We start from the raw sequence: 26,492 nt of genomic DNA, 5'->3' as shown, positions 1-26,492 counted from the left end.
ACTCTAGCTGAGTTTTTGAAAGCAGCTATTTTTACCACATTATTAAAACACTTCTATTGCATCCAGTTGAACACTCCAGAGACAATTCAATGTATGTCAAAACTTGCATATCCCCAAACGATCACCTCTACGGTTCTATTTATTAAAGGGACACTATAGTCTCCAAAACATCTTTAGCTTAATAAAGCAGTTTTTGTGTGTATATATATATATATATATATATATATATCATGCCTCTGAAGCATCTCTGTTCAATTCTCTGCAGTTTATTTAAATTACATTTGTTTATGTTTATGCAGCCCTAGCCACACCTACACAGGCTGTGACTCCCACAGCCTTAATGGTGGAAAAATATATATTTTTTATTTTTATAAGTTTTTAACTTGTGCTCTGTAGATTGAACTTTAATTACATACTTGAGGCTCCTGCAAGGGCAAGCAAGCTATTAACAGAGCAGGAGATAAATTCTAGATTAAATAGACTGTGCAATAAAGGAAGTTTAAACATTAGATCTCTCTTTACAGGAAGTATTTTGGAAGACTGTGCAAGTCACATGCAAGGAGGTGTGACTAGGGCTGCATAAACAAAGTGATTTAACTCCTAACTGGCAGATAATTGAGCAGTGAGACTGCAAGGACATGATCTATACACCAAAACCGCTTCATTAAGTTAAAGTTGTATTGGTGACTATAGTGTCTCTTTAATTTGTATCATCTCCTGTCATGTCCTCTAGCACCCATTCTCACAGCTCACCATTCACACATCCAAGCAACGTGCAGGTTGCTGTTTAAAGATCCATAGATAAAAACAATTTCTCTTATTTTTATTATTATTTTTTTTTTTTATCTCGAAGTTGAAAATAGCTATTTTTTTTTCATACAAAAATGCGTCTTTTATCACCAAGTTTTTGTTTAAATTCTCCATTCGTCCATTGTGTTTTTTTTTTCCTTTTATATTGTTTTTCAAAATATAGAAATACAGCCAAGACACTGCGGAGGGAGAAGGGTCTTTGCAGTCTGTGAGGGTCTTTAGAGGGAAGTGTTTTAAGGGGGTGGGCGTCAGACCAATGTGTAAGATTTGGAGTAGGCTCCAGCTCCCTGTTTCTGTGCTCGAGCAGCTCCAGAGCTGCTCATTTCCAGCAGAGAGTCCCGGGATCCCCCCATCTTGCTGTGCTGGGTAGGCAAGCGGTTTTCAACGGGTCCAGCAGAGGCAGTGGGGTCAGCAGGGGCAGATGGTGCAGTGGCTGCTGGAGCTGAAGGGGCAGAGGCTGATGCTCCAGCCATGATAAGAGTCCGCTGAGGTAAGCTCACACCAGAAGGAGTCGGGTGTGAGAGGCCAGGTGGAGGCTTGGCTCCCGGCTCTAGAGTTAGGTGGCGGGAGTGGTAACTCCGAGTCAGGTTGCGCATGGATGCTTCACGAGGCGGCACCACAGGACATGAGTCATGGGGGTCCGGTTTACGAAAGTGGGGGTCTGACTTCATGTAGAGTGGTAAATTGCAATATTCGCCTGCATTGAAATTAGAAAGAAAATATTATGGAATGCTAATAATTATCATTAAAAAAACATTATATATAATTACTTAACATATATACCAACATATTCAATTTTCTCAGAAAGCCCAGTGCGAACTAAAAAGTCATAAATGTCAAGCCAACAAAGTCATAAAATATGTAAACATATAGATATGTACAGAGTGATACAAAAAGCATGAACACATATAACGCACAAGGAATACAGTGTGATTTGTGTAACTGGATATATATGTAGACAGAACTTACTCTTAGCTCGATGGGGGATGGGCACAGCCACATTTTTGGTTGGATCACTGTCCTGTGGTTTAGGTGGGGAAGCGGTGAAGCGGCAGATGCCCGGCTCAGACGGCGTGCTCATGGAGGTCATGCTATCTCCATTTTCATTGGTTCCTGTTGTCATCTGATCTGATGAACTGTCTGATATAAAACACTCGGTAATTTCAAACTTGGCGTGTTGCAACTGCTCTTCCAGCTTGGCATGTTCGTAAGCCCGGGCTAGCTCTTCGTAGGTGGACGATGCGCTCTCCGTTGATACCATGCTGTTCCGGCCTTTATCTGTAGGATACAAAGTTGGAGATATTTTCTCTACATAACAGGTAGAAGTAATCTGTGTGTATATAGATACACTGTACAGTTTGGAGCACACATGCACAAACAACAATGTATAAATGACAAAACAACCCCCTCCCCCCGACCAGGGTTATAAATGACATTCTATGTGTTCTATGTTATTGTGCTAGTTGACAATTACCTCCCTACAAGTGTTCTGCTGTTTTTTTTTCTTAAGGTGCCATCGGTTTTTCGACCTTTCTTTTCTTTCTTTCTAGGTTTGTATTTTTTGGGGGGGAGATGGGGGTGAAGAGGAGGAAGATCCCTGATCAGTTTGAAGTAGCTGTGAGGATTGGAGGTCCTACGTTCCTTCATCCCTCTCTTAAAACCTTACAGCCCTAATTCCTTTTCCAAAACTGGTACTTGAAAAACTGAATTCAATTTTGTGTCTGAATGCTAACTATTTGTACATAACAAACAATGAGGACATGAGGACAGACAGGTAACCTATTCCGTACTATAACTATGCTATATATACAGTATAGGTTTACAGAGGTTGGCAGAGTGCTAAAAAGCCCCTAAGGTGCGTTTGTACCTACCTGTATCCTGAGAGAGACTAGCACTGTAGCTGTCGCTCTCTGTTACAGTGATACCATGTTGTGACCCCACTGTTCTCCAGTCGGAGGTCAGAGTCCGAGCAGGAGTGGAGCTCTGGCATTTTGTGAGTGTCCACTGACTCGAGTATCTGTTCCTGGTGCTATGAGCTGACTTCACACTTTTTCGAGAGACGGGATCTAGAAGAGAGGGAATGTATGAACTACATTACAAATAGAGCATGAAAGCAACGCAGAGAGAGAAATATCTAGGACATTCATTGCTTCTGGAGAGAGTGACATTAAACCTATAAAGAATGAAACTGCAAGATGGGAGACAGAATATCAGAGCAAAGAGAATCATGTAATACAGAACTCAAGAAAAAACTGTAAACCAATTCAGAATGGGGGTACTGTGCCCCAATCTTTCCATTAATTCTATGAATTCAATCTCAAACTTAACATATTACTCCATGATGCAAAATGTCAAACATTTGATGACATATTCATTACAAAAATCTTAACATGCCAGCAGGATAATGTCACCGGTTTGACCAATATTTTGCAATGGACATCACAGGTTCGACACCTTTAGCTTTCCCTTCTCTCCCTTTATTGATATGTCAGGAGAGGAGCTGAAGAGAGATAATTAAACCAGTTTCTGTCTCCTTAACTCCTCTCCCGGATAATCAGTTTCAGGAGAGGGCCTGATTGGCTGTTAATGACAGCTGCTTTCCAGGAAATTAACGGCTCGCATTAATACTATACAATAAAATGTTTAATGAATCATATAATGCCATCCACTGTGCAATACAATATATGCAATCTCACACACAGGCCCTCTGATTGGAATTTCACATACTGGTTCCTGGTCGAATATCCGACATATCGATGAGGGGCCCCGTGTTCTGGATCAGGGCAGGGTGATGTAGGGATACCCCAGTGCAGAAACTTTGAGGGTTCACAGTTTGGCTGAACTCAGCATCTGTTACAGGCAACGTGGCTTTATCATCACCTGCAGAACACAAACAAATTTCTATGTGAACCCAAGTGGTAACTTCTCAAACTAACTCAAGTTGTTCATATGTAAGACAGGCTATGATATGTTTTTAATTCTTATTATTATTTAGGCATTCACTAGAAGATTGAGCATGTTAATATTTTTTTTTAAAAAGCTTGTGGCATTTTCCTTCCCTGAATTAGAAATTCATGTTACAAGTTACTGTGTAAAAATGATTTTACATTCACTGAACTCGTATGTTTCTATCACCCACCACAATACTGCCAAAAAGACTGTCTTTATAAATAAATAATAATCAGAGCAATTTCCTTGCTAAGCAGTTTTTAAATTGAAGGATTGATTCGATAAAATGAATAAACATCTCAAAATCGTTCCACGTCATAACTAAAAACATAAAATTAAATATAAGGTCTGTATGATGCAGTTGCTTACATGATGGAACATAGAAACATAGAAACATAGAATGTGACGGCAGATAAGAACCATTCGGCCCATCTAGTCTCCCCAGTTTTCTAAATACTTTCATCAGTCCCTGGCCTTATCTTATAGTTAGGATAGCCTTATGCCTATCCCACTCATGCTTAAACTCCTTTACTGTGTTAACCTCTACCACTTCAGCTGGAAGGCTATTCCATGCATCCACTACCCTCTCAGTAAAGTAATACTTCCTGAATTTATGAAACAACTTCCATATAAATCTATTTATTAATTGTGTTTACTTCTTGGCTATTATACAGGTCAGATAGAATATATTTCATCCGTTATTCGAGGAGAATTGTTTTTTGGGAGGAGGTATATATTCCTTACCTAATTGTTTCACTCCCTCTTTGTCCTCAATTAGAAGCTGAACACGGGGAATATCGATGTGTAACCTGGGACCGGCAGGTGGCCCCTTCACCGGAGTGTCAAAACTGCGGTTATTTTTACTGAAACATAGACAGAAAGCAAGAGAGTTAAATAATGAAATGGTGCAAAGCGAAAAGGGGAATGAAAGCAGCTGTCAATGTACCCATGTTGAAATTCTTTACTGTTTTGCAATATCATAGTGGCAATTTCAAAATCCATTTAAATAAAGAAATAGGATAACATGAAATCGATGTATTTCAAGTAATGTGCAATCTATACCTGGGGTTCTTAATCCCTGGTTTAGGACCCAAAACCTGGCCCCCCCTTGCTATTTAAGTGCTTAATACTGACTCATCGTTTGATCACTTCCAAACAAGGGGTTCACGTTAAATGTTTATTGTATCCGCAATTACTTCATCGGTGCGATGGAGACCATGTTAGTACGTCTTATGTTGCAGTTAACTAATGAGTCACGGTGCTAATTTTACAAATGAAGTACAGGTACCCAAGCTAATGTCATGGATATATTTTGCTACTCTAAAAAAAAATAAAAAAGGATAGGATCCACTTCATTAGTCTAGCGCAACCAAGTATTTTCCCAAGACATTAATTACAGACTTTAATCTTGGTCTTCATTGTCTTCCTTTGATGGGCAGGTCTGCTTGATTGACATGCAGCTTGGCATGCTTTCATACTACGCTGAACTGCCAATTCTTCGGTGTTGCCAGTAACGCAATTCACGTCAATGGCTCGTCCTTTTTTACCACCCCCACCAGTGCCCAACTTCATGAGACGCAGATGTTGGGGGATATGTCCCTTGGGCCGGTCTATTCTTTTAACATGATATTAAGTGATCTGAGTAACACCACGCATCATGCACACAACATGTTAAGTAGAACCTTAACGGGATGATTCTAGAATATCACATTAAGAATGCTACTATAAGAAACCGATGCAGTTCGCATTGATGCAGCTGTACAGCTTTCCCTTTTAAACACCCACTATGAATAATTCCTGCTACATAATATCACTACGGGTTCCTCCACCTGTTTCCCTTTCTTATCTAAAGTCTTGCCTTTTACCATACACAAGCGTGAGGTACATACAGTGAAGGATAAATTGTGTGTTAGCTTGTATTCTTGTGGACAAGGGTGTATTCCCATTTGCCAGAAAAACCTGCTGGAAGATTAGAATCTTACCATAAACCAACAAAATATATAACAACATTTATTTGAAAAAGCCATGCATGTCCTAGACCCAGAGACACATAAAATGACGTTCTTTTCATTCTTTAAATAATAACTCGAACTTCTAATTAGTTGGTAATTTATTTTTCAAGGATCTATGAAGGTAGACATATACGTCATCGTCACCGCCAGCATGTGCTGTTAGCTTTGACATGTGGCAGGTTAATTTCTCAGGATATCAGGGAAGTTGAGGGCCTTACTTTAAGCTATGTAGAAAAGTACCCCCAATGTCTCTCCATAAAAATACTATTGTCACGTAGAAATCAGAAGATTAATGTGTACAGAACATTTTATCACTGCTATGGTATGAAGCAAAGCGACACATACTGACACTATATACATAGAACTAAGCTGATATTACAAAGAAAAACAGATGATCATCTCTAGCAGAGCCCCATATATCATGGTTTACCCAGTACTGATCCAGTACGTAAAAACAGCATGGCCAAAGAACAATCATTATATCCTGTTGGACTCACCTGATCAGCATCTCTGCCAAACTTTTAGCATCTGCAAAATAGAGAAACAGTGGTTGTTAATATAACTAGGGTTTATATACAGCGCTACAGAATCAGATGGCGCTATATAAATAATAATATACCTAAAATGCAGATTTTTATAAAACCAAAGCTTTTGTCAAACACCACTTTATCGGTTATTAAAACGTTATCATTATATATCCCTGCAAAATACATAGGAGCCCCCTCACCTCGAAGCCTCTTCAATCTTTTCTCTTTCCTCTTCTTCCGAATAATAAATAACAAGGCGACCCCCAACGTGGCCAAAATCACTGGGCAGGCAATGGAAAAAAGCTTTTTTACATCATCTCCTTCACCCTGCGCAGACTTAATGGGAGGGATCGTACCTATTGAGAAGAGAATTATAGAGGAGAGTTCAACATATGAGAATCAAAAACCCACAGAACTATGAAATAAGCAATTCCAACACGACACGTTTATTTTATACATACAGTAAAAATTCTGCCTTGTTAAATATATTCGTGTGTGCTAGATACATAGACAGACAGACAGACAGACAGAATGCCGGCTTTTATTAGCATAAACAGCTGGTCAATTTATTATATATTTATTGATTATATTAACCTTCTGAAGCAATTTTGTAGGGTTTTTATTTTGGTTCTACAGATGGTGTTGAACAAAAGCACACCCAGTAAATGTAAACTTTGTTTAATTACTGTATTTACATAAATCTTATGCGCACCTTTATTGGCAAAATAAAGTCCCCAAAATTCACATTCACATCGCTGCAACAGAGTTTCTGTGTACAGTAAGGCTGTAACTAGCATCTTTGTCGCAATGCGAATGTGATTTTCACCACCGGTCAGATGGCGGTCCTCGCTTATCATCCTATATGTTGTATAGTAGTATCTTCTTGTACAAATGCACATTTCTGTCTCCAGCAAAGGTATTTTTTGCCTTTCAGGTTTCAAAATTGGAATGTGCATTAGATTCGATGGCATATTGGATGTGAGTAAGTGTTCCTACTTTAAATAAATTGTACTCAGATTATTCCCTAGATGGTGGGAGTGGATATTGGTTTGGATCACTGAGAGGTCATTGCTAATAGAATATGGTATAAAAATGTGCAGCCTAAATGGTAAAGTTCACAGTATGAGTGCAGTCCTTACTCCCATCGTAGTCCAATGTAGCAAACTGCGACGTCTCATTTCCACATCCAGCGCTGTTACAAGCCCTCATCTTCAGTTCATACCAGGTGGCCTCCCGTAGCTCTGTCAGGAAGACATCGCTTGTCACGTTGGCACGGAGGCTCTGCCAAGCCCAGCTGTTCTGCGGCCGGTACTCTAGAATGACTGAGGTGATTGGACACCCACCACTATTCCAGCCATGTAGGTTGAGACGGGCATGTGTGGAGTTGACGTGGGTGAATAGATGCTGATCCTTGTTAAAGGATGGCTCTGTGGGGGTGAGGAGACATCACAAGTTCTCAGGAACGAAACAACTGCCAGCAAATTACTAAGATATAGATGAGCAAGAAGCAACATAATCAGTGATCATAGCATTGCAAGGAAAGTGGTTACTAGTCACTGGTTAACAAAGATGGGTGAAACAGTGTAAAAACAGGGTTTTACGTGGCACAAGTTTTTCCTGAATTATCCTAAACTAATATGAGAATAGTAAAATTCAATGTAGTTTAAAGTAGTACCTTGAAGTGTGTGTTGTACTTTGGGACTGCAGATGGCGAAATGAACTCTGATAATCTCAATGACTTCTTAATAATGCAACATGAGATGTGTAATTATGTTTAAAACGGTAACATGTATATGTGTGTACCCATATCCTTTTAATGGGATACAATTATTTCTTTAAACTTCTTATACCACAGATTTTTTAATAGGAGTTGTATTTATGACTGGCCAAGCAAATCATTTGTGACGTGTTACTTTGATGAAGTATAAGAAGAATTTGTACCCAGTGGTTAAATAGTTTAAGTCACTATTTGAGGCAGGTGAGTTACGATGAAGAAAGGAATGCAAGGCTTAGTCTATGACTTGGAGTAGGTGAGCTAAAAGGATGACTGAGTTGGGTTCACTAATGGTACCTCTTCCATGAGTCTTGGCTTCGATAATCTCACTGATTCTTCCTGCTCCAACACTGTTCTTAGCGGCCAGCTTAACTTTGTACCAAGTACCACAACGTAAATTCTCTAGTCTAAAGGACCTCTCAGAAGAGCTTATAAATACATCTCGCCATTCCTCACTGTTATCTACGGAGTACTGGAGGACAAAACCTGCAAAGAACAAATTTAATTCATTAGGATGAGATAAAGAAAAATTACAGATGCTGTAAGTGGTAGGTAGTAGAGAAGTAATAGAAACAAAAAAGTACCTCGGATGGAGCTGCCCCCGTTGTCTCCGGGAATCCAGGCAAGTGTAATGGAAGAAGCTGAGGTTTTTGACACAGTGAGTCGAGGCTGATCAGGAGGAACTGTAAAAGGGAAAAAAAAATCTGATCTGTGCTATCACAACTCAGCCACCCATACAATACATGACACTATATGATATTTAATTTCCCTCATTTAGACTCCTATCTCCTGCGGCTGCGTTTCACAGCCATACTTCTTACCTTGAACCAACAGGTTTACAATGATTGTGTCGAAACCCCAGGTGTTTGTCGCTGTGCAGGTGTAGTAGCCAGAGTCTTCAGCCTTGACTGAGCGCAGGGTGAGAGTGCCATTGGAATGAATGAGACGGTGTCCATCTAGAGCTAATGGAATAGCAGAGTCCTCACTGGAGTTTAACGGGGAAAAAATACTATTGTTAACCCAGGAGGTCAACACAACATAAAATTGCACGTAAATTCAGCAGACAATATATATATACTAATAGTTAAAAGAATATCTCATGTCTATAGCCATGAATGAAATTCTGATATTCTGCCTGGAGAGTCTTTCGAGTAAGATACAGTTTTGGTTTTCTGTTGAAAGGTGCCATCTATGTATATTAGTAAGCTTTTGACTCTCCCAAGTTTCAGCTATCTTTCTTCTTGTTCACTGCACAATCTCAACATTCTTAACTTCCTTTAATCTATGGCGTAGTAATAGTCTATTGGCAACATTCTATTCCATACTCAATCTTACTAGGCGATTTGACAGACCATAGTGAAGTAAGCTCGAACATTACAAATTGCAGTCTGTAAAACATATCAAAAACTAATTTAGATGATCAATGATCCCCAATGCTCATTCCCAACCTTTTCTTCAAACAGCAGGGCAATCTCCAAACATTCTGAGGAGGGATCATTAGGAGAGCAGAGGCTAAAATACTACCTCTGCAGACCTACGATTGGCCATCATTCAAAATAGAATGTTTACTGACTATTGCCTAATTAATGAATAGCTTTTAGTAATGACATTGCGGCTTAGACTGGCACAACGCTAACAGTATCCTGGATTTAAAATTCAAGCTTTGTACGATAGACTTGTGCTTTTGCGTGATATTCCCTATGTGAATGCTGTCCAGTAGTAACAATGTATCATCAAACTATATGAACATTGAAGGCCGTGCACTGTACTCTATTATCTACCTTGGGTATAAGTGAGATAACTATCTGTGTTCTGACTGTATAGAGAATAAGATTGTCATAGGATAAAACATACCTGTCTTTGGTCCATTTAATGGCTGGAGCTGGCTCACCCACCGAACTGCAGGGCAAACGGACATCCTTCATCCATGGGGTGCTTACGGTCCCCCCAAATGAAATGATCTTGGCAGGAGCTGAGGGTTAAACAAAAATAGCATTCAGAAAATGGTATTCAGTCATATTGCCTAGGGATGGGTATCTAAGTAGAACAGAGAAAGAAAAGGGGGGATTTTAAAACCTTAACCATTAACCAATATTAGACCAGTCTTGGAAGGAAAAATGGGGGGCCACAGCTATGCCTACTTTTTTTTTTAAAATCCACTCTATGTTTATTTATTAGGTAATTCAAAGTGCAATGAATGAATTTGTTAAAAAAAAAACTCCAATATGTCATACCTTTTCCAGCTGGCTCAATCATCACCTTTTCGCTTACATTCCCGCGTCCAGCGGACGTGACTGCAGCCACCCATAACATATACTGCTGTCCTCGCAGGAGGTGCATGATACGATAGTGCAGAAACTCAGGGCTGGTCTCATACTCACTAGGAGCCTGAGTGAGTGGGTGAACAAACCAAAAAAGAAACGGGAATGGGAGAGAAAGGGAAAATGAAGAGAGATGGGATGAGATGGGGACATGGCAGAAAAAGAAGAGAAAAGAGACATTTTAATGTTGTTCTTCATATTTTCTATATCTATTCATCATAACGACAGGAGAATATAAGTAGTTTATGCTTAATTAACTCTAATTAGCTGTTGCACAGCAGCCAGCAGCATCACCCTTCCCTATCTAGAGACCAAGGGAAAAAAAACTTCAAAAGAACATAGAATCTTCAAAGGTTCCTATTGGGAGGGGAAATCATTCCCCAGGGGAAGAAGAAGTAATCTGAGAGAGATAAGTACATTTGTAAAGGAAGAGTAAGACAGGGAGTAGATATTGTGAGCATGTGGGAAGAAAAAAGAAAAGGTGAGACGATGAGGAACATCCATTAACGTATGCAGTTTCACGGCATACAGGGTCAGAGAAAAGTATGGTAAAAAAATCTCAAAAATAACGAGACAAAAATTACAGGGGCAGAGGATGGAAAGCTATGGATGAAGAAAATGGCTGTCAGTAAAGTGGCCAAGATGGTATAAGTATAAGGATTGGAGAATGAAGGAGAAGATGCTAGAAAAAAAAATGATTGTCAAAAAAATAAGACAGAGATACGTAGAAAACATCCACAAGAGAGCAGTGCAGGAGATGCAATGGATGTATTTACGATCACTCACACAAAGAGAAGACGTGAGGAATTACGAGCAGGTGCTTGCCACGGAAAATCATGTTCTCTCATTCTAACCTTCCCACTTATCACATAACTCTGCCCCCGTCTCTCATCCCATCCACAATACTTACAGGCTGTCCAGACCCAGGACTGGAGCAGAAGATGGTGTATTTCCGAATTATTCCATTGGGCTTGGTAGGAGGCAACCATGATACCACCACACTACTAGACGAGGATGGTACAGCTTTAATCCCAGCAGGTGGACCCGGAACTAGGTAAAAAAAAAAAAAAAAAAAGTAAAAAAAAAAAAAAAAGTAGAGGTTTTACCTTTGTAAAAGAGTAAGTGGTTCGTGCTATACTGAGGACAAATAGCCCGAGTCATGTTCATCTTTTCACTTTTTGTATATTATCTGGCCTTCAGTATATGCGGAACAATTTATTTTGTATCACAGAATAAAACGAGGCTGCTAATCCTGAAAAGTTAAGGTAGGTGGGCAGAAAGGAACTTCAGTTTAAACCCAGAGATATTGTTACATTACATGGTTATATGCACACACACATTCTCTCTCTTTCTAATGAAGATATACCAGACAGAGCCGACACAAGCAGAGTTATTCACCAAAGTATGAAGTTTCATGAATTCAAAGTGATTTCAAAGTAAATTCCTTACAGTTCACATTTTAGTGGTTAACCCTGGACAGAAAGCCAGAGGAATCTAATTAGCTGTGCAGTTAAAATACGTTTTGTAAAGCCCAGTCTGATTTCATAAAAGGAAAAAGAAAAGTTACAGGATAGCACGTTTTTGTTCTTGGTTGCTTTCTGCACATTAATATGGATACAATAACAACGTAAGGTGCATATGAACAGAGACAAAACAGAGAGTGTGAATACTTTGCTTTAGAGCCAATATCTAAACATTAATTTGCCAAGGTCACAAAGCGCTAATTCATGAAGTTGCCATGGTGACAGAGGATTCCCATAACAGGGACATAACAATTTAATGAATAAAGCAATTGTTTTGTGTGCATTTACCATTCAGTCTATTCCCGCGGACTTTTATTGTCATAAAGCGTACGGTACATTTGTGCAGGAAACGTGTTAACACATTAAACGAGTGAAAGATATTACAAAGAGACTCTACAGGCACTAGATAATTCACTCACTGTCCTCCTTGGTCTGTAGATACAGCACACTGCTTCGTACGCCGTCTCCTGCCTGGGTGTAGGCCAGGACCTGCACACTGTAATTGGTGAATTTTTCAAGAGACTTCAGTTCCACGCGTTCCCGCGGTGTTGTAATATTCTGCATTTCTCCCCACTCTTTAAGTGGTTGAATAGAGAGAATGGAAACATAAATCAAAGTAAGCATGGACACGGGTTGACATAAGAATTAGACATAACATTAGCAAATAAACCCTGCCCATCACGGCACCAACCTCCATCGGGATAGAGTGACCAGTAGATGACACGGTAGCCCTTCAGGACGCCGTTAAGGGAACTCCGAGAAGGCTCTGACCAAGAGATGACGGCCACGTCAGAAGTGATGGAGAGAGCTCTTATGTTTTCAGGAGGCTGACTCGGCACTAGAAAATAAAAATAAACAGTGTGCAGCGAAAAAAAAAAATAGAAGTGACATTCATTGAAACTTGAAGTAGGGGCACATACAAAATATCATGAGTGCTGTAAGGGATTGAGATAGAAGGTGTACTAATAGAGATTTACTTGATGTACACAGAGATACAGTAAGCACTCCAAGCATCGTAGTATGGCTTATGGTGCAAGGAGGCCCGCTGTGCATGCTTGTAAGTGGAGCAAGTTCCTATAAGACTGCCTTTTTTTCCCAGATGGCAGAGGAAGAATATTTAGTTCCTCTTTTGTCCGTACAAAAGATTTGTACAGTATACTCATGTCATTTAAGTACCTACCTCCCCTTTATGAGAAAGAACCCAATCCAAGGCTGTGGACATGCGCGATTAGCTACTGCGGAGTGTTTGTGAATTAGCATAGTACTGCTCAACTGTTTGGAATTAAACAACTGCAGGGTATTTACATTAATAAGCTTGCTGCTTTGTCAATATACTTGATATTCAAGCCTAATGGTGGCAAACTGGAATTCCGCACCTGGAATATTTACTAGCACTACCAAGTCCATAATGCAAAAACACAAGCCACACTTACACCAAACTCACAGTTACTTCTGGTTCACTACAATAAATGAGCTATGTATGCTTTAACGTTTCTTTCTAAAGGCCATGAACTAGAGTTTAGAGCCACAAGAACGCAACTTGAAAAAGCCACGCTAGCAGCAACCCACTGTGACTGCTGGTTGGCATGTATTGAAGCAAACGAAAAAAAGTGGTCAAATGGCAACTGCCAAATAATATTAATTGTAGGCTTGAATGTGATTGCTTTCCAGATACTGCACAAATCGCAAAGTCATAAATTCCACTTCTGGTACATTATGCTCGGTGTGTTAGTTTATGGCCTTGCTATATACACATATACTAATGAGGACATAGCTACATTATTTTGCATGCACACACTTACCGTCCTCCAGCGTTGTGGCATTGATCTCCGTAGAAGATGGTCCGGTTCCTGCTCGATTGAACGCCTGTACCACCACTCCATACTGGGCAAATTTCTTCATGTTGTCCAAGGTGTACACCTCACCATCTCCTGTAGCTTTCATCTCTACAATACTATATTGACCATTACTGCCTGGCCCATTTTCACGGTATCCAATCTGGTATCCACGGATCACCCCATTCTGTAGCTCCTTTCGAGGGGCCTGTGGGTAGGATGCTATACTTGTAGATAATACACATTATACACATTGAGACAAATTGTTATTCTTTCATTCTAGATAGAAGGATGGAAAAACTGTGCTTTGATTACCAGGTTTTGTGAAAAATAAATATCTATCTTGATGGGTCAACTTTGTGGCCTGAAAAATACTGAAGAGAATGGTGAAAATACTATAAGACCCTAATGATGTGTGATGTATCATCCCCATACCATGGTACATGATGCCTACTAAGCCCATGATATTTCTGGTAAGGGATGCGATGAGCAGAGTCAATCATTTAATAACTGGTGGATATGGCCCAAATGTTAACATTTGTGGACTCAATTATTTCATTAGTAATTAAATGAATATTATCTCTGTAGCAATATTAATATTCACTTTCTAGTCCGATTATAGGTATATGGAGGTAAAAGATCAAATTGTATTCTAAAACCATAAAAGCTACTTGAACAGCTTAAGAACTTAACAACTGTACGTTTTCCAGTTTGATAAAGTTTCAGATTTCTACCTGTCAAATCTAATTTGCACCTTCTGTAATAACCATTTATCTGGAACATGATTGACATCCTTTACATTCGTGCGAGGTACAGCACTCCTTCACATTGTTTGCTCGCTAGTTTTGTAGATTCGTAATGTTCTTTGTAGATTTACTGAACTGGACTGAACTTTGTTTTTTTTCCCTTATCCTTGTTGTTTATTTTTTTTCTTTAAAGAAAGAACTGAATACAACTCTGCTTACATGTTTTATTTCATTGGGGGACAAAATAAGTGAATGCTAGTTAATCACATTTAATTTTTGATTGCCCAATCTAAAAAAAGTCAAGTGGGTTTGTTTGTGATGGCTTAGTGGAATCCTTCATCATTCCAATAGAACTCTCAGGTGTCCTCGAAGGTGACTAGGTCACCATAAGTAGCCAATAAGGACATCTGTCACCAGACCAATTTTAGGGTTCAAGGTACCTGACCTGCTTGTCACATTGTCCACAAATAATGGCTCAGAGAAGGCAGGGGACACACACTATAAATCCAATAAGAGTCCTGTCCTTAAGAAACTATTGGCAAATATTCAACATGGACCAAATGTCAACACAAATAGAGAAAACTATTAATAATGTAATAATACATAATTATAATAATACATATATATAATATAATAAATGTAAATAATTGTAATAATAATAAGTTGAACATTTGTTATGCTGGGAAAATAGATTCATGAACAGTCCTGTTATAACCAATAAAGGTCTAGTTCCAACAGCTGCACAGCCCCTGGATGACAGTGACTGAATTGCTATCTGTATAACTACCAATGCATCTCAGAGACACATTAAAAAGGACACCGTTTATGAGATATACCACCAATGAAAACATGAATTTTCATATCTAAGAACAGCTTGCTAAAACTGCACGTCTCGGAAATCTTTGTAAGCCCTCCTTTCCTGACCCCGCCCAGACTTTCTGTGGCTGTCCAATCACAGACTTCCCAATGCAGCTCAATGAGAAGTCTTTGCAAGGCAGGTAACAGGACCGATTGTGTGATTGACAGCCAGGGAGATGTAACACATTTCATTTATAAATGTGCAAATTTTGGGGGGAATCTGCACTTATTTTTTTTTTTAAAAGAACTATTCACTATTCACACGTAAAAGAAGGAAGCTCAAATGCTTTAGGGTTCTGAGTGTCCCTTTCATATATGGGGTGTCAGGCAAAACAATATAAGGAAGCTAAAGGATTTGTGGCTGCTGTGGGTGCACATGATTGGTTAATCTGGATTAGTGAGGATATTCTGAACTGTCATATTTAGTGCTGGTAATAGGATGGGCAAATCGAGTGTTGGCTACTTTATTTCATTGACTTGGCAGCCAAAATTAAGAAGAAAGAAACATATTTTTGATAGTCAGCCTATGTTAGTTATAGTTTTATATTGAATATAAATATATCATAGTAGTTAGATTTAAATCTATGTATTTATCGTGGATAAAGAACACATCTTTAATATTTGTTATGTTATCTGATAAATTTCCTCCCCCCTCCAAAAAAAAAAAAACATTGTAACTTAGCACCACCCAACCTGTCCAAAATAGGACAATCCTCAAACTGTCCACTAGGTGTCACTAGTATTCTATATCGGACCATCACGAGATAGCAGATTTTACTGAGGTCAGGGATAGGGTGATCGCACACAGAAATTACTTAAAGAGAATATTGTAAATCAATTTAAATAAGAGTGATAATATTGATTGCAGTTTATGTTATAGTGCTACAGGCATCTTACAGAAAGGAGCAATGACAGTGATGGCTTTTTATATATCAATATGACAAGCTGATGAGCTCTACAAAACATCAGATACTGGCAGAAATCAGAGAAATAGATTGGGACAAGTGACCGACCAAGTGGACAATCTACTTTGCCAGATTTGGTGCTTCATAATAACTCGAATTCTCTGTTTGCAAGGAACAGATTTTCAATTTCACATGTTACAAGATAGTACAAGATATTGCCTGTTTATAATCTCGCAGGAAAAATTATAACCAGCAAAATGTTGACTACAAAAGCTTGCTGATTACGCCGACGACACAATCTTGAGTTAAATCATGTTGCAGTGTTTTACAAAGCCATTGTGTTGTTTCTCCCTATTTGTGGAGATCTTGCTTCCTATACTCGATAGGATGCTGCTCCGGTGACAATTTGGAAGGACATCCATCATATTTGCTTACGTTTATATATACAGCAAGGTTATATGATTAGGAAGGTAAGCATTGACCATAAGGCGAACTTAGGCAGCGGCCTAGGATCCAGGGGTCAGATAGGAGTCCAGGAACCATGACTTTGCCTGGATTTACCAATCACTACGTGAAGAATGAAGGGGAATTAGGGATAAGGTCTGGCTTAGGGTAAGGCTTATACAGATGCAGGGCATGACACCGGGCTGATGCTACATCACATACATTTTTTAAATGTTTTCGACAATGAGTCTTTTCAATATGGGTTGCACTTCTAACTTGAACTTGTAATGCTCGGTAAACTGTACAAGATAGTTAACAAGCAAGAGTAAAATACAGGTAAATCTAAAAGCAGTTAAGTCTGAACCTGGGTAAAACTGAACGTGGGTAGGTCTGAATGCAGGTGGGTCTGAGTACGATGAGAATTGAATGCAGGTAGGTCTGGAAAAGTCTGATGTGTGTAGATCTAATTGCAGGATGTTCTGAAAGGCTTGAAGCAGGTTAAACTAATGTTGAATGTGTTTGATGGAATGTGTGTAGGTCCGAATGGGTATAATATGCGTACAGTGGAATGAAGTTAGAACTGAGTGCGGGTAAGTTTGAACAGGTCTGATGCAGGTACACCTGATTGCAGGTAGGTATGAATAGGTCTGATGCAGGTACACCTGATTTCAGGTAGGTATGAATATGTCTGATGCCGATAAACCTGAATTTAGGTAGGTATGAATAGGTCTGATGCAGGTACACCTGATTGCAGGTAGGTATGAATAGGTCTGACGCAGGTACACCTGATTGCAGGTAGGTTTACTACTGCAGGTAAATGTGAATAGGGGTAGATTTCATCAGGGCAGTTCTGAACATGGATAACACTAAATCCTGTAAGATCTGAATAAATTTGAATACAGGCAAATCTTGCAGGAAGTACATAAGCCACAGTTAAATCAGAATATGCAAAAATTATAACTCAATTCCAGGGATGACTGTTATTTTAAAAAGCAAGAACCTACAGACAAAGCCAATTAACTCTATAACTAAGACAGACTATCTTAAAACCCATAAAATGAAATAGAAACTGCTATTTATAATTAGAAAGAATTAATTTGCTAAGACTGAGATACAGATGATTTTTGTTCGAAATAGCAGCATACAACAATTAAAGCCAGATTTTATCCAGGTTTTAAAAAAATCTAAAAATAAAATAAAATATACACAACTGATTCTGTTATAGGAAAATTAGAAGACGTAGACTATCAAAATTTCGCTAGAGTGTACAGCAGCTTGGCAAACACCCCACAGAGGAGAAAAATGAAGAAAAGTGCATGCGTTTATCGAAAAGAATGAGGGATTGATTGCGCTACAGAGTCACTCATTATACAAGGCTTACTATCCTAGAGAAAAATAAAATCAGACATGGGATTTATTCCCTACAAAGCCCCCCCCTACAATGGATTGGTTTAAGCCTCACGATGAAATCAAAATCATATTAGGCAAAGCTCCTCCTTCTATAGCCAAATGAATCTGCAGTGTTGATAACAGCCTCTCTCTGCCTGATGCTTAGTAACACAGCAGACTCAGAGTTCGTATCAGGGAATCGGGGAATGTCTCATAATAAAAAGCAATGCAAACCAGTGTTCAGTTTGATATACCGGTACCTGGCTTTACACAGGAAGCAGTATACAGTGAGGGGGGGAAAGTATTTGATCCCGTGCTGATTTTGAAAGTTTGCCCACTGACAAAGAAATGATAAGTTTATAATTTTAATGGTAGGTGTATTTTAACAGTGAGAGACAGAATAACCAAAAAAAAAAAAATCCAGAAAAACGCACGTCAAAAAAGTTATACATTAATTTGCATGTCAATGAGTGAAATAAGTATTTGACTCCTTCATGACTTAGTACTTGGTGGCAAAAACCCTTGTTGGCAATCACAGAGGTCAGACGTTTCTTGTAGTTGGCCTCCAGGTTTGCACACATCTCAGGAGGGATTTTGTCCCACTACTCTTTACTGATCTTCTCCAAGTCATTAAGGTTTCGAGGCTGTTTGGCAACTCGAACCTTCAGCCCCCCCCACAGATTTTCTATGGGATTAAGGTCTGGAGACTAGGCCACTCCAGCACCTTAATGTGCTTCTTTTTGAGCCACTCCTTTGTTGCCTTGGCTGTGTGTTTTGGGTCATTGTCATGCTGGAATACCCATCCACAAACCATTTTCAATGCCCTGGCTGAGGGAAGGAGGTTCTCACCAAAGATTTGATGGTACATGGGCCCCGTCCATTGTCCCTTTGATGAGGTGCAGTTTTCCTGTCCCCTTAGCAGAAAAACACCCCCAAAACATAATGTTTCCACCTCCATGTTTGACGGTGGGGATGATGTTCTTGGGGTCATAGGCAGCATTCCTCCTCCTCCAAACATGGCGAGTTGAGTTGAGGTCAAAGAGCTTGATTTTTGTCTCATCTGACCACAACACTTTTACCCAGTTCTCCTCTGAATCATTGAGATATACTTTGGCAAACTTTAGATGGGCCTGTACATGTGCTTTCTTGAGCAGGTGGACCTTGCAGGTGCTGCAGGATTTCACACCAATTGATTTCTTGGTGACTATGGTCCAACATTAATAAGATCCTCCCGTGTAGTTCTGGGATGATTCCTCACTGTTGATCATTGAAACTCCACGAGATTAAATCTCGCATGGAGCACCAGACCGAGGGAGAATGATAGTTATTTTGTGTTTCTTCCATTTGCGTATAATCGCACCAACTGTTGTCACCCTCTGACAAAGCTGCTTGGTGATGGTCTTGTAGCTCATTCCAGCCTTGTGTAGGTCTACACTCTTGTCTCTGACATCCTTGGACAGCTCTTTGGTCTTGGCCATGGTGGAGATTTTGGAATCTGATTGATTGCTTCTGTGGACAAGTGTCTTTTATACAGGTAACGAGCTGAGATAACGAGCACTCCCTTTAATAGAGTACTCCTAATCGCAGTTCGTTACCTGTATAAAAGACACCTGGGAGCCAGAAATCTTGCTGATTGATAGGGGATCAAATACTTGTTTCACTCGTTGACATGCAAATCAATGCATAACTTTTTTGACATGTGTTTGACATGTGTTTTTCTGGATTTTTTTTGTTATTCTGTCTCTCACTGTTAAAATACACCTTTAGAATGATAGACTGATCATTTCTTTGTCAGTGGACAAATGTTCAAAATCAAAAGGGGATCAAATACTTTTTTTCCCGTCACTATATACTGTATGTAACACTACAGCCACACTTAGACTCCATGCCAGCAGAATGGGAGTCATAAGACATGTTGTATAATAACAATAAAATGCAAAATAGATGTAAAGAATTCCACACAAGTATTTGATGTTCATATCTATTGCTGTCGCTGAACAACAAGCTATCTGCAAATTAAAACAGACTGGAGAGGACTAAAGAGTCCAAATAAGGAGAGTGGCAAAAAATGAATGAAGAAAAATGAATTTCCTAAGAAAAAAGGGAATTGTAAATGGAAGGAGAGGGGGGACAGAGAAGTATATACATTATATGTATACACACACACGTATATATATATATATATATATATATATATATATAGAGAGAGAGAGAGAGAGAGAGAGAGAGAGAGAGATACTGCTAGGTTAGCCAAGATAAACAGAGCTACTAAGTAGGTATTAACCTAAACTCAAGTATGTACCAGCAAGTATCTACCAGCAAGTATACAGAGGTCAGGTATATACTGAGGTGGAAGCTACTGGGGTAAAAGTGAAGGAGCCTAACCCCAAAACCACACACAGATTCTCCAAGCCAAAAACTCAAAAGGAGTCTGACCATATATCACCTCGGCACCGTGGACTAGCCACTAATGCCTACCTGAATCACTCTCCCGCAAACCTGCTGTTTTAGGACGTAGTGATGCACGCAAAACAACAAACAGAATGAGCCTATGACAGAGTGCAATTGGGTGCAAAACATGTCTGCCCTAATTTTTTAGAATTGGATTAGAAGGGATGATTAACTTTTAATCAAAGATGGAGCTCTGCTACATCATTGATCTGCATTTACAGACTGGATAGCCTGGATTTTTAACCTTCTATTTGCACCTGCTCCTTACCTTCCACGTTACTTGAATACTTTGTGAAGTAAGTGGCTGCAAGGTGACATCCATAGGAGGCCCATCAGGAGCTGCACGACAAAATAAGAGATCATTGATTGCCATTTCCTATAAACACGTTCCAGATTCTAATTATGATACCCACAAACTGTATACTAAGCAAGGTTTACCTTGGTAATATCAAAAACACTGCATATCACATTTAAAAAACGTAGCCATTTTTGGGGGGAGAGATGCAGTTGCTCTACGATGGGTGAATTTAAGGGAATTCTGTAATTTTAGTTGACTGTGGACAATATTTTCCTGATATTAATTATATGGGATTATATCCCTTTTCTTTTTGGATGGTGTATAAAAGCTGTCCCCATTTCGCTGACAGTTGAATAAATGTGTCTTTTCTCGGATGACCAAATTGCTTCTACCTGGGAGGTATTTTCCAGATGCGTACTTCCCAACTTTGAGTTCAAGGAACCCTGGCAATGCAGGAATTAGGCATTTTTAAATTCTATTCCAGTGGGGATATTGACAAAAACCTAGACTGCTGCTGTGGTTTGAGTACCCGGTTGCAAAGCATTGTCCTAGATGGTCTACTGTTTGAGTAGGATTGCATCTGTACCACTTTAGTTGGGTTTTTTAGTAGATGAATCCTTGTCCCTTTGTTGATTGATGTGTGATCACTTGGTTATGTGAGCACTTTATTAGAATGCCATTTCCAGTAGGGTGGATTATTTTCGTTTTAAAGCACTTAAAGACATGTTGCTAAAACTATGTTCTAAACAAAGTATTGTCAGACTCCAGAATGCTCACCGGCTTCTTCTGTGCTGATGGTGAGCTCTTTGCTGGGTTCACTGCGTCCAATCTTATTGAAGGAATACATGCGTATGCTGTACACAGAGGCTGGATGTAAATCAACAATGTTGGCTTGGTTTATGATGGGTGATATATTACGAGTGGACTGTTTAAAGTCCCAGGTATCTGTGAAAGAGAGAATCCAATTGAATGAAAGAATCAGGTTTGTTTCCAGTTGTGTTACCTAGAGGAGAACATGCTTTACAACAAGTAGACAACATTCAAAGATAGATCCACGCTAGCTCTCCAGGTAGGGAGGCTGGGTGAAAAATTTAAATTATAATATTAATAATTAGTATTAATGTGTGTGTGTGCTCTCTCACTGAGAGAGCACTTCCTGTTGGTCCGGCTGGGTACAGGAAACTGAAGCTCCTGTACCGGGATCTGCTCCACACGGCCACACTACAAGAGAGTTAGGAGGTACACCAATAAAGGGGTGGGGAGTGCACCAAGGAACAGGGAGGGGAGAGAAGCACTAAGGGACAGGGAAAGGTGGGAGGAGGGAAACACTAAGGGTCAGTGACCTCTGTGTGTTTGTCATTGAGTGTGCGTGTGTGTGACTGTCATTGCGCATCTGCCAGTGCGTGTCTGTTGGGGAATGTGTGTGTGTCAAATCAGTAGGTCTGTGTCTGTCAGTGACGTTTGTGTGTTTGTCATTGAGTGTGTGTGACTGTCAGTGTGTATACACCACTGAGTGTAGCGTGGCCGAGCAGAGCGGACCGTGGTACAGGAGCTTCTGTTTACTGTACCCGGCCGGGCTGACAGGAAGTGCTCACTGAGAGAGAAAAAAGGTGAAGTTGTTATTTTATTTTTTGGGGGGTGGGGGAGAGGGGGGCAGAAAAATGCATCTTCGCCTATGTACCCAAACATCTTTGCACTGGCCCTGGATAGATGCAACATTCAGTGAGGTACCTTCACACCTTCAATCCTGCTCCGATTGGTGCCCAGAGTTCCAAAACCTGGGACCATCTTGCCACCAACCTGACTCTACACATTTGCCCCATGTTGAAGTCTTGAATTCTATTTATTTATTTCTTACAAATTGGAGTAAAGTGAAAGATAAACAAACCCGACATGTGGTGTTTAGACAATATGGTGATAAATATATGTCTTGCATGGGTGAACATGCTGTTCTCCTTAATACTAAATAAATTCGGGCATAAACAGGCCACAACAGTGTTACACTTTCGAAAAAGGGCAGAAGTGAAAAACCATATGACATTATGACATTGTATCCGTTTCTATAAAAACATACTACATCTGATCTCTAGTGCTGGACAAGTTAAGACTTTGACGAAAATAGATAAAACCAGGCTACTGTGCAATTTCTTATGACCTCTTAATAACAATCTGCAAGCATACATTTTAGGCATTAACATCCAATTAGGCTCATGCAGTTCTATAGTGATATTCGTTAATTTCTTACCCGATTTGTTTTTATATTCAATGTCAAAGGCCGTGATAATACTGTTCCCGTCAAATCTCTGAGTCCATCGCAGATTCATACTACGAGCTTTGACTTCCCGAATTTCCAGTTCTGGCGGATCTGGGGGCTCTATCAGAAGACAGGACAAATATTTAGTGAAAATACTGTTCTCGAAGCTATAATACATGTATTTTTCTAATCTTTACGGATATCATGGCTGTACCTTGCACAGTAAGTTGAATAAGCCCCCTATCTTCTCCGTATGAATTTATCGCATGGCATGAAAAAAAAACAGAGTCTCCTCGTTCTGCTGGCTTGAGCTGGAACATAGAAGATGATGATCATTAAATATTAGTTCCATCTGCACATAAAAATCCACCCAAATAAATTCTGTAACTTAATAATAATTGGCATAAAATAATAATTACATTGCCTTATAATTCTGTACCAATAGGCAGGCCAATAATCAGATCATTAAAGTGGATTTTTATTTATTTATTTCTATTTATTTTAACAGTTACATAGACTAAGTCTAGGCTATGTTATACAATATATCAAAACATATGCATGCACCTTTGACAGTGGACGAGAGACTAAGCTGATTTAGTGTAATTTATTACACACAAGGCACAAAAAACAGGATAAAAAAAATTCCCAGATTGAAACAAATCTGACTTTTTATTTGCCAAATGAATTAACGAAAATTGTAGGTATGAAATAAATCTTAAATCAAAAATATTCCAGGTATGATCATTTATCCGTTCTTCTGTTGATGATTGTTCAGTGGTTTTAACAAGAAATTAAAAAATAAAACAATATCCACAGAAGATTTCTTGCTAATCTTGGTCATGTGAGACACACAGCATGACAGAGGTTTAAGAACCATTCGCTATTTCCTAGCCAATGAAAAGCTGTGAGCAACTCTGCTAATCACAGCTTCTGATTGGCTGCTGTCATAGAGTGTTCTATAAAGTGTTGCTTTTTTTTTTATCAGTCACCGTCAGAGAAGATTGTGATAAATTTCAAGATGGCCGCCTCCACCATGACTTATCTTAAACTTATAATTCAAGATAAACTTGCTGTACCTTGGTTAGACAAAAATGGCAATCTAATTGCATAACTGTTTTTAAAGGATTCTTGGAAAGACATTTTCAGGGACTTTGCTAATTTAAATGACTATGGTTCCTTAATTATTTAAAGGGATAATTTGTATGTTACATATCAATAACTCATTAAAGTGTCAGTTTAAGTACCATAACCACTAAATATAGACATTTAAAATATTTGGTTCATCCATAAACAAATGGATTCGTCCGAAGCAAATCCTTCTAGCTATTATCTGCAGAGCTTTACAATTATTAACAAGGTGATATGTGGAGGGCCTGCTCAAGCAAGCTTACAATTTACCAGTTCTATGGCAGTGATGTTACCACTTCTCTAACCATCCGGTATACACCGAACCTGAACAAATCGAATCATCCAGAGCTGAAGGGTGAATTGATTTGTTCGGGTGTGGACTCACAGGATTTTGAGTTGGACCAAACAATTTGTTTATGGACGAACCAAATTTTTGCACATGTAATACATATTACTAATGTTTTCCAATACTTTTTAGAAGACAATAAAATGATTGTCATGTGAAATGTATGTCAACTGTTCTCCTTCAATCTGCCCCGGTTGCAAACGACTGGAAAAAAAAATCTCCCCACATTTCAAATGACATTTGGGGAGTGCATAAGAAGTGATTTATGCAATGCGGAGCTTGGATTCTCTCATTGTAAAAAAAAGGATATTTCTTGCAAAGGTATAAATGTAAAAATGACAGGCAATCAGAGGTAATCTAAGCAGCCAATCAGTTGAAAGTGCTGCTTCCTAGCATAATAGGCAAGATGTAGCGAAGATTATGATTACTATGGCAGACTAACCCTGACATCACTGCGTCTTTGCCAGAAGGCTATTTCTGTATGCACACAACTACGAATGCATTACAATTCATTCATGTATGAAGAGATCAATCAACTCTATGAGATATTGTTCCTCACCGTCAGGGTGGAGATAACTTCATCTCCACTGTCCTTGGTGGCAATAAGGTAGCGTAGATTCCGATCTGGATCAATCACGGTGTCCCCTTTCTCCCAGCGGATGATAATGGGGCGCTCCCCTCGTGCTGTGCAGTTCAGACCCTTCGTCTGACCTTTAATTGCGATGGTTGTGTTGGGGTGGGAGGTGATCATTGCTGGAACTTAGAAAGAAAAAGAAAATGTAATTGTGACAGGTATCAATGTAACATCCCTAATTTAAACTCAATCATTATTGTTCATAATACCCTGAATGTTAAAATACAATCTCCCAAAATATTATATGCATTAAACATTGAATGAAGATATATGATGCTCTACACAGTCAGATACATGGGGCAGACAGACAGAATCTCAGAATATAAGGATACAGTAGAAAAGTAAACACTCCATATTGTGCCATAGTGTCTGTGAAACCCAGGTAGACTAAGACATAAGGGGTGGTTGTTTTTTTTATTGAAATGACAAACCTGACTTAACATGTTTATTTTGAAACATATTTTTTGTACCTATGAAATAATGTCTGTACCATAATATTTCCATCTGTCATTCAGTTTTCACCAACATGAGTTTGTGTCCAGAATTTAAAACAATCAAAGGCCTGATCTTAAGTCAAATATCTACACCGTGGTGCATGGTGCACTGCCTCTGGACAAAGCAATCTAAAATCCAAGGACGGCTGAACTGGGGTGATTCTGGTTATAAAGTAGTGTAGTTTTTATTAGCTATATTATTCGAACAAATTATCAATGTTGATGTTTCAGTCTTCAAACAGAGACAAACGCTGACATTGTTTGAATGATATAGCTAATAAAAGCTATACTACTTTATACCCAGAGTGTACTTGTCCTTGTACGTATGTATATATATTTACAAAAAAATACAGGCACTGACAAAGTGATGGATTTTTTTTTCCGATTGGCATAAATGTATAATTTGTAGAAGTTGTGTTTTATACTTAATAAAATAGGATACGCAAAAAAAACCCCAAAAGATAAATAAGAGTTTTTAGAATTGATTCCAACACATTTATACATAACTCCCTATATGTGGGATGTCTGACAAGCATTGTTGTACACTTGATGCATTGTGGCTTGTGTGTATAGCATAGAACACTCATTCTGCAGATGTATAGTTTTACAACCAGACTGCTAAGATAGCGATACATATTTATCATGCCCAATAGCTACACACGATACGCATGCAGACACGATTTATGGCCCCTAGTGCATATTTTCTGTTTCAGATAAGCATACAGCATTAAGCTAAAGGATATAAAATAAAACAGATAAACAATGTGAGCTTTGATGCATGTGCCGGCTGGTTG

At 39.1% G+C, this 26,492-nt stretch overlaps 1 protein-coding gene across 1 annotated transcript in view; it reads right to left on the bottom strand.

Moving 5' to 3' along the window:
* Window positions 1-853: 853 nt before the first annotated feature.
* The window catches only part of DSCAML1 (DS cell adhesion molecule like 1), a 195,380-nt gene continuing 169,741 nt past the window's right edge, over window positions 854-26,492 (bottom strand). The window contains exons 12-33 of the mRNA XM_063436831.1: window positions 25,130-25,329; window positions 23,311-23,407; window positions 23,088-23,216; window positions 21,620-21,787; window positions 20,813-20,883; window positions 13,719-13,959; window positions 12,608-12,754; window positions 12,336-12,491; window positions 11,304-11,443; window positions 10,307-10,460; window positions 9,927-10,044; window positions 8,894-9,057; window positions 8,657-8,755; window positions 8,370-8,558; window positions 7,438-7,725; window positions 6,499-6,654; window positions 6,269-6,299; window positions 4,504-4,622; window positions 3,538-3,690; window positions 2,682-2,876; window positions 1,780-2,088; window positions 854-1,507 (exon numbers count right to left, since the gene is read on the bottom strand). Coding sequence (XP_063292901.1) covers window positions 1,059-1,507; window positions 1,780-2,088; window positions 2,682-2,876; window positions 3,538-3,690; window positions 4,504-4,622; window positions 6,269-6,299; window positions 6,499-6,654; window positions 7,438-7,725; window positions 8,370-8,558; window positions 8,657-8,755; window positions 8,894-9,057; window positions 9,927-10,044; window positions 10,307-10,460; window positions 11,304-11,443; window positions 12,336-12,491; window positions 12,608-12,754; window positions 13,719-13,959; window positions 20,813-20,883; window positions 21,620-21,787; window positions 23,088-23,216; window positions 23,311-23,407; window positions 25,130-25,329 — 3,773 coding nt within the window. The 3' untranslated portion in view covers window positions 854-1,058. The remainder of the gene's footprint in view (window positions 1,508-1,779; window positions 2,089-2,681; window positions 2,877-3,537; window positions 3,691-4,503; window positions 4,623-6,268; window positions 6,300-6,498; window positions 6,655-7,437; window positions 7,726-8,369; window positions 8,559-8,656; window positions 8,756-8,893; window positions 9,058-9,926; window positions 10,045-10,306; window positions 10,461-11,303; window positions 11,444-12,335; window positions 12,492-12,607; window positions 12,755-13,718; window positions 13,960-20,812; window positions 20,884-21,619; window positions 21,788-23,087; window positions 23,217-23,310; window positions 23,408-25,129; window positions 25,330-26,492) is intronic.

The sequence above is a fragment of the Pelobates fuscus genome, chromosome 11 (assembly GCF_036172605.1).
Source record: "Pelobates fuscus isolate aPelFus1 chromosome 11, aPelFus1.pri, whole genome shotgun sequence".
Classification (NCBI taxonomy): domain Eukaryota; kingdom Metazoa; phylum Chordata; class Amphibia; order Anura; family Pelobatidae; genus Pelobates; species Pelobates fuscus.
Note: the sequence above shows the minus strand (reverse complement) of the source record. Positions and strands in the feature narration are given on the sequence as shown.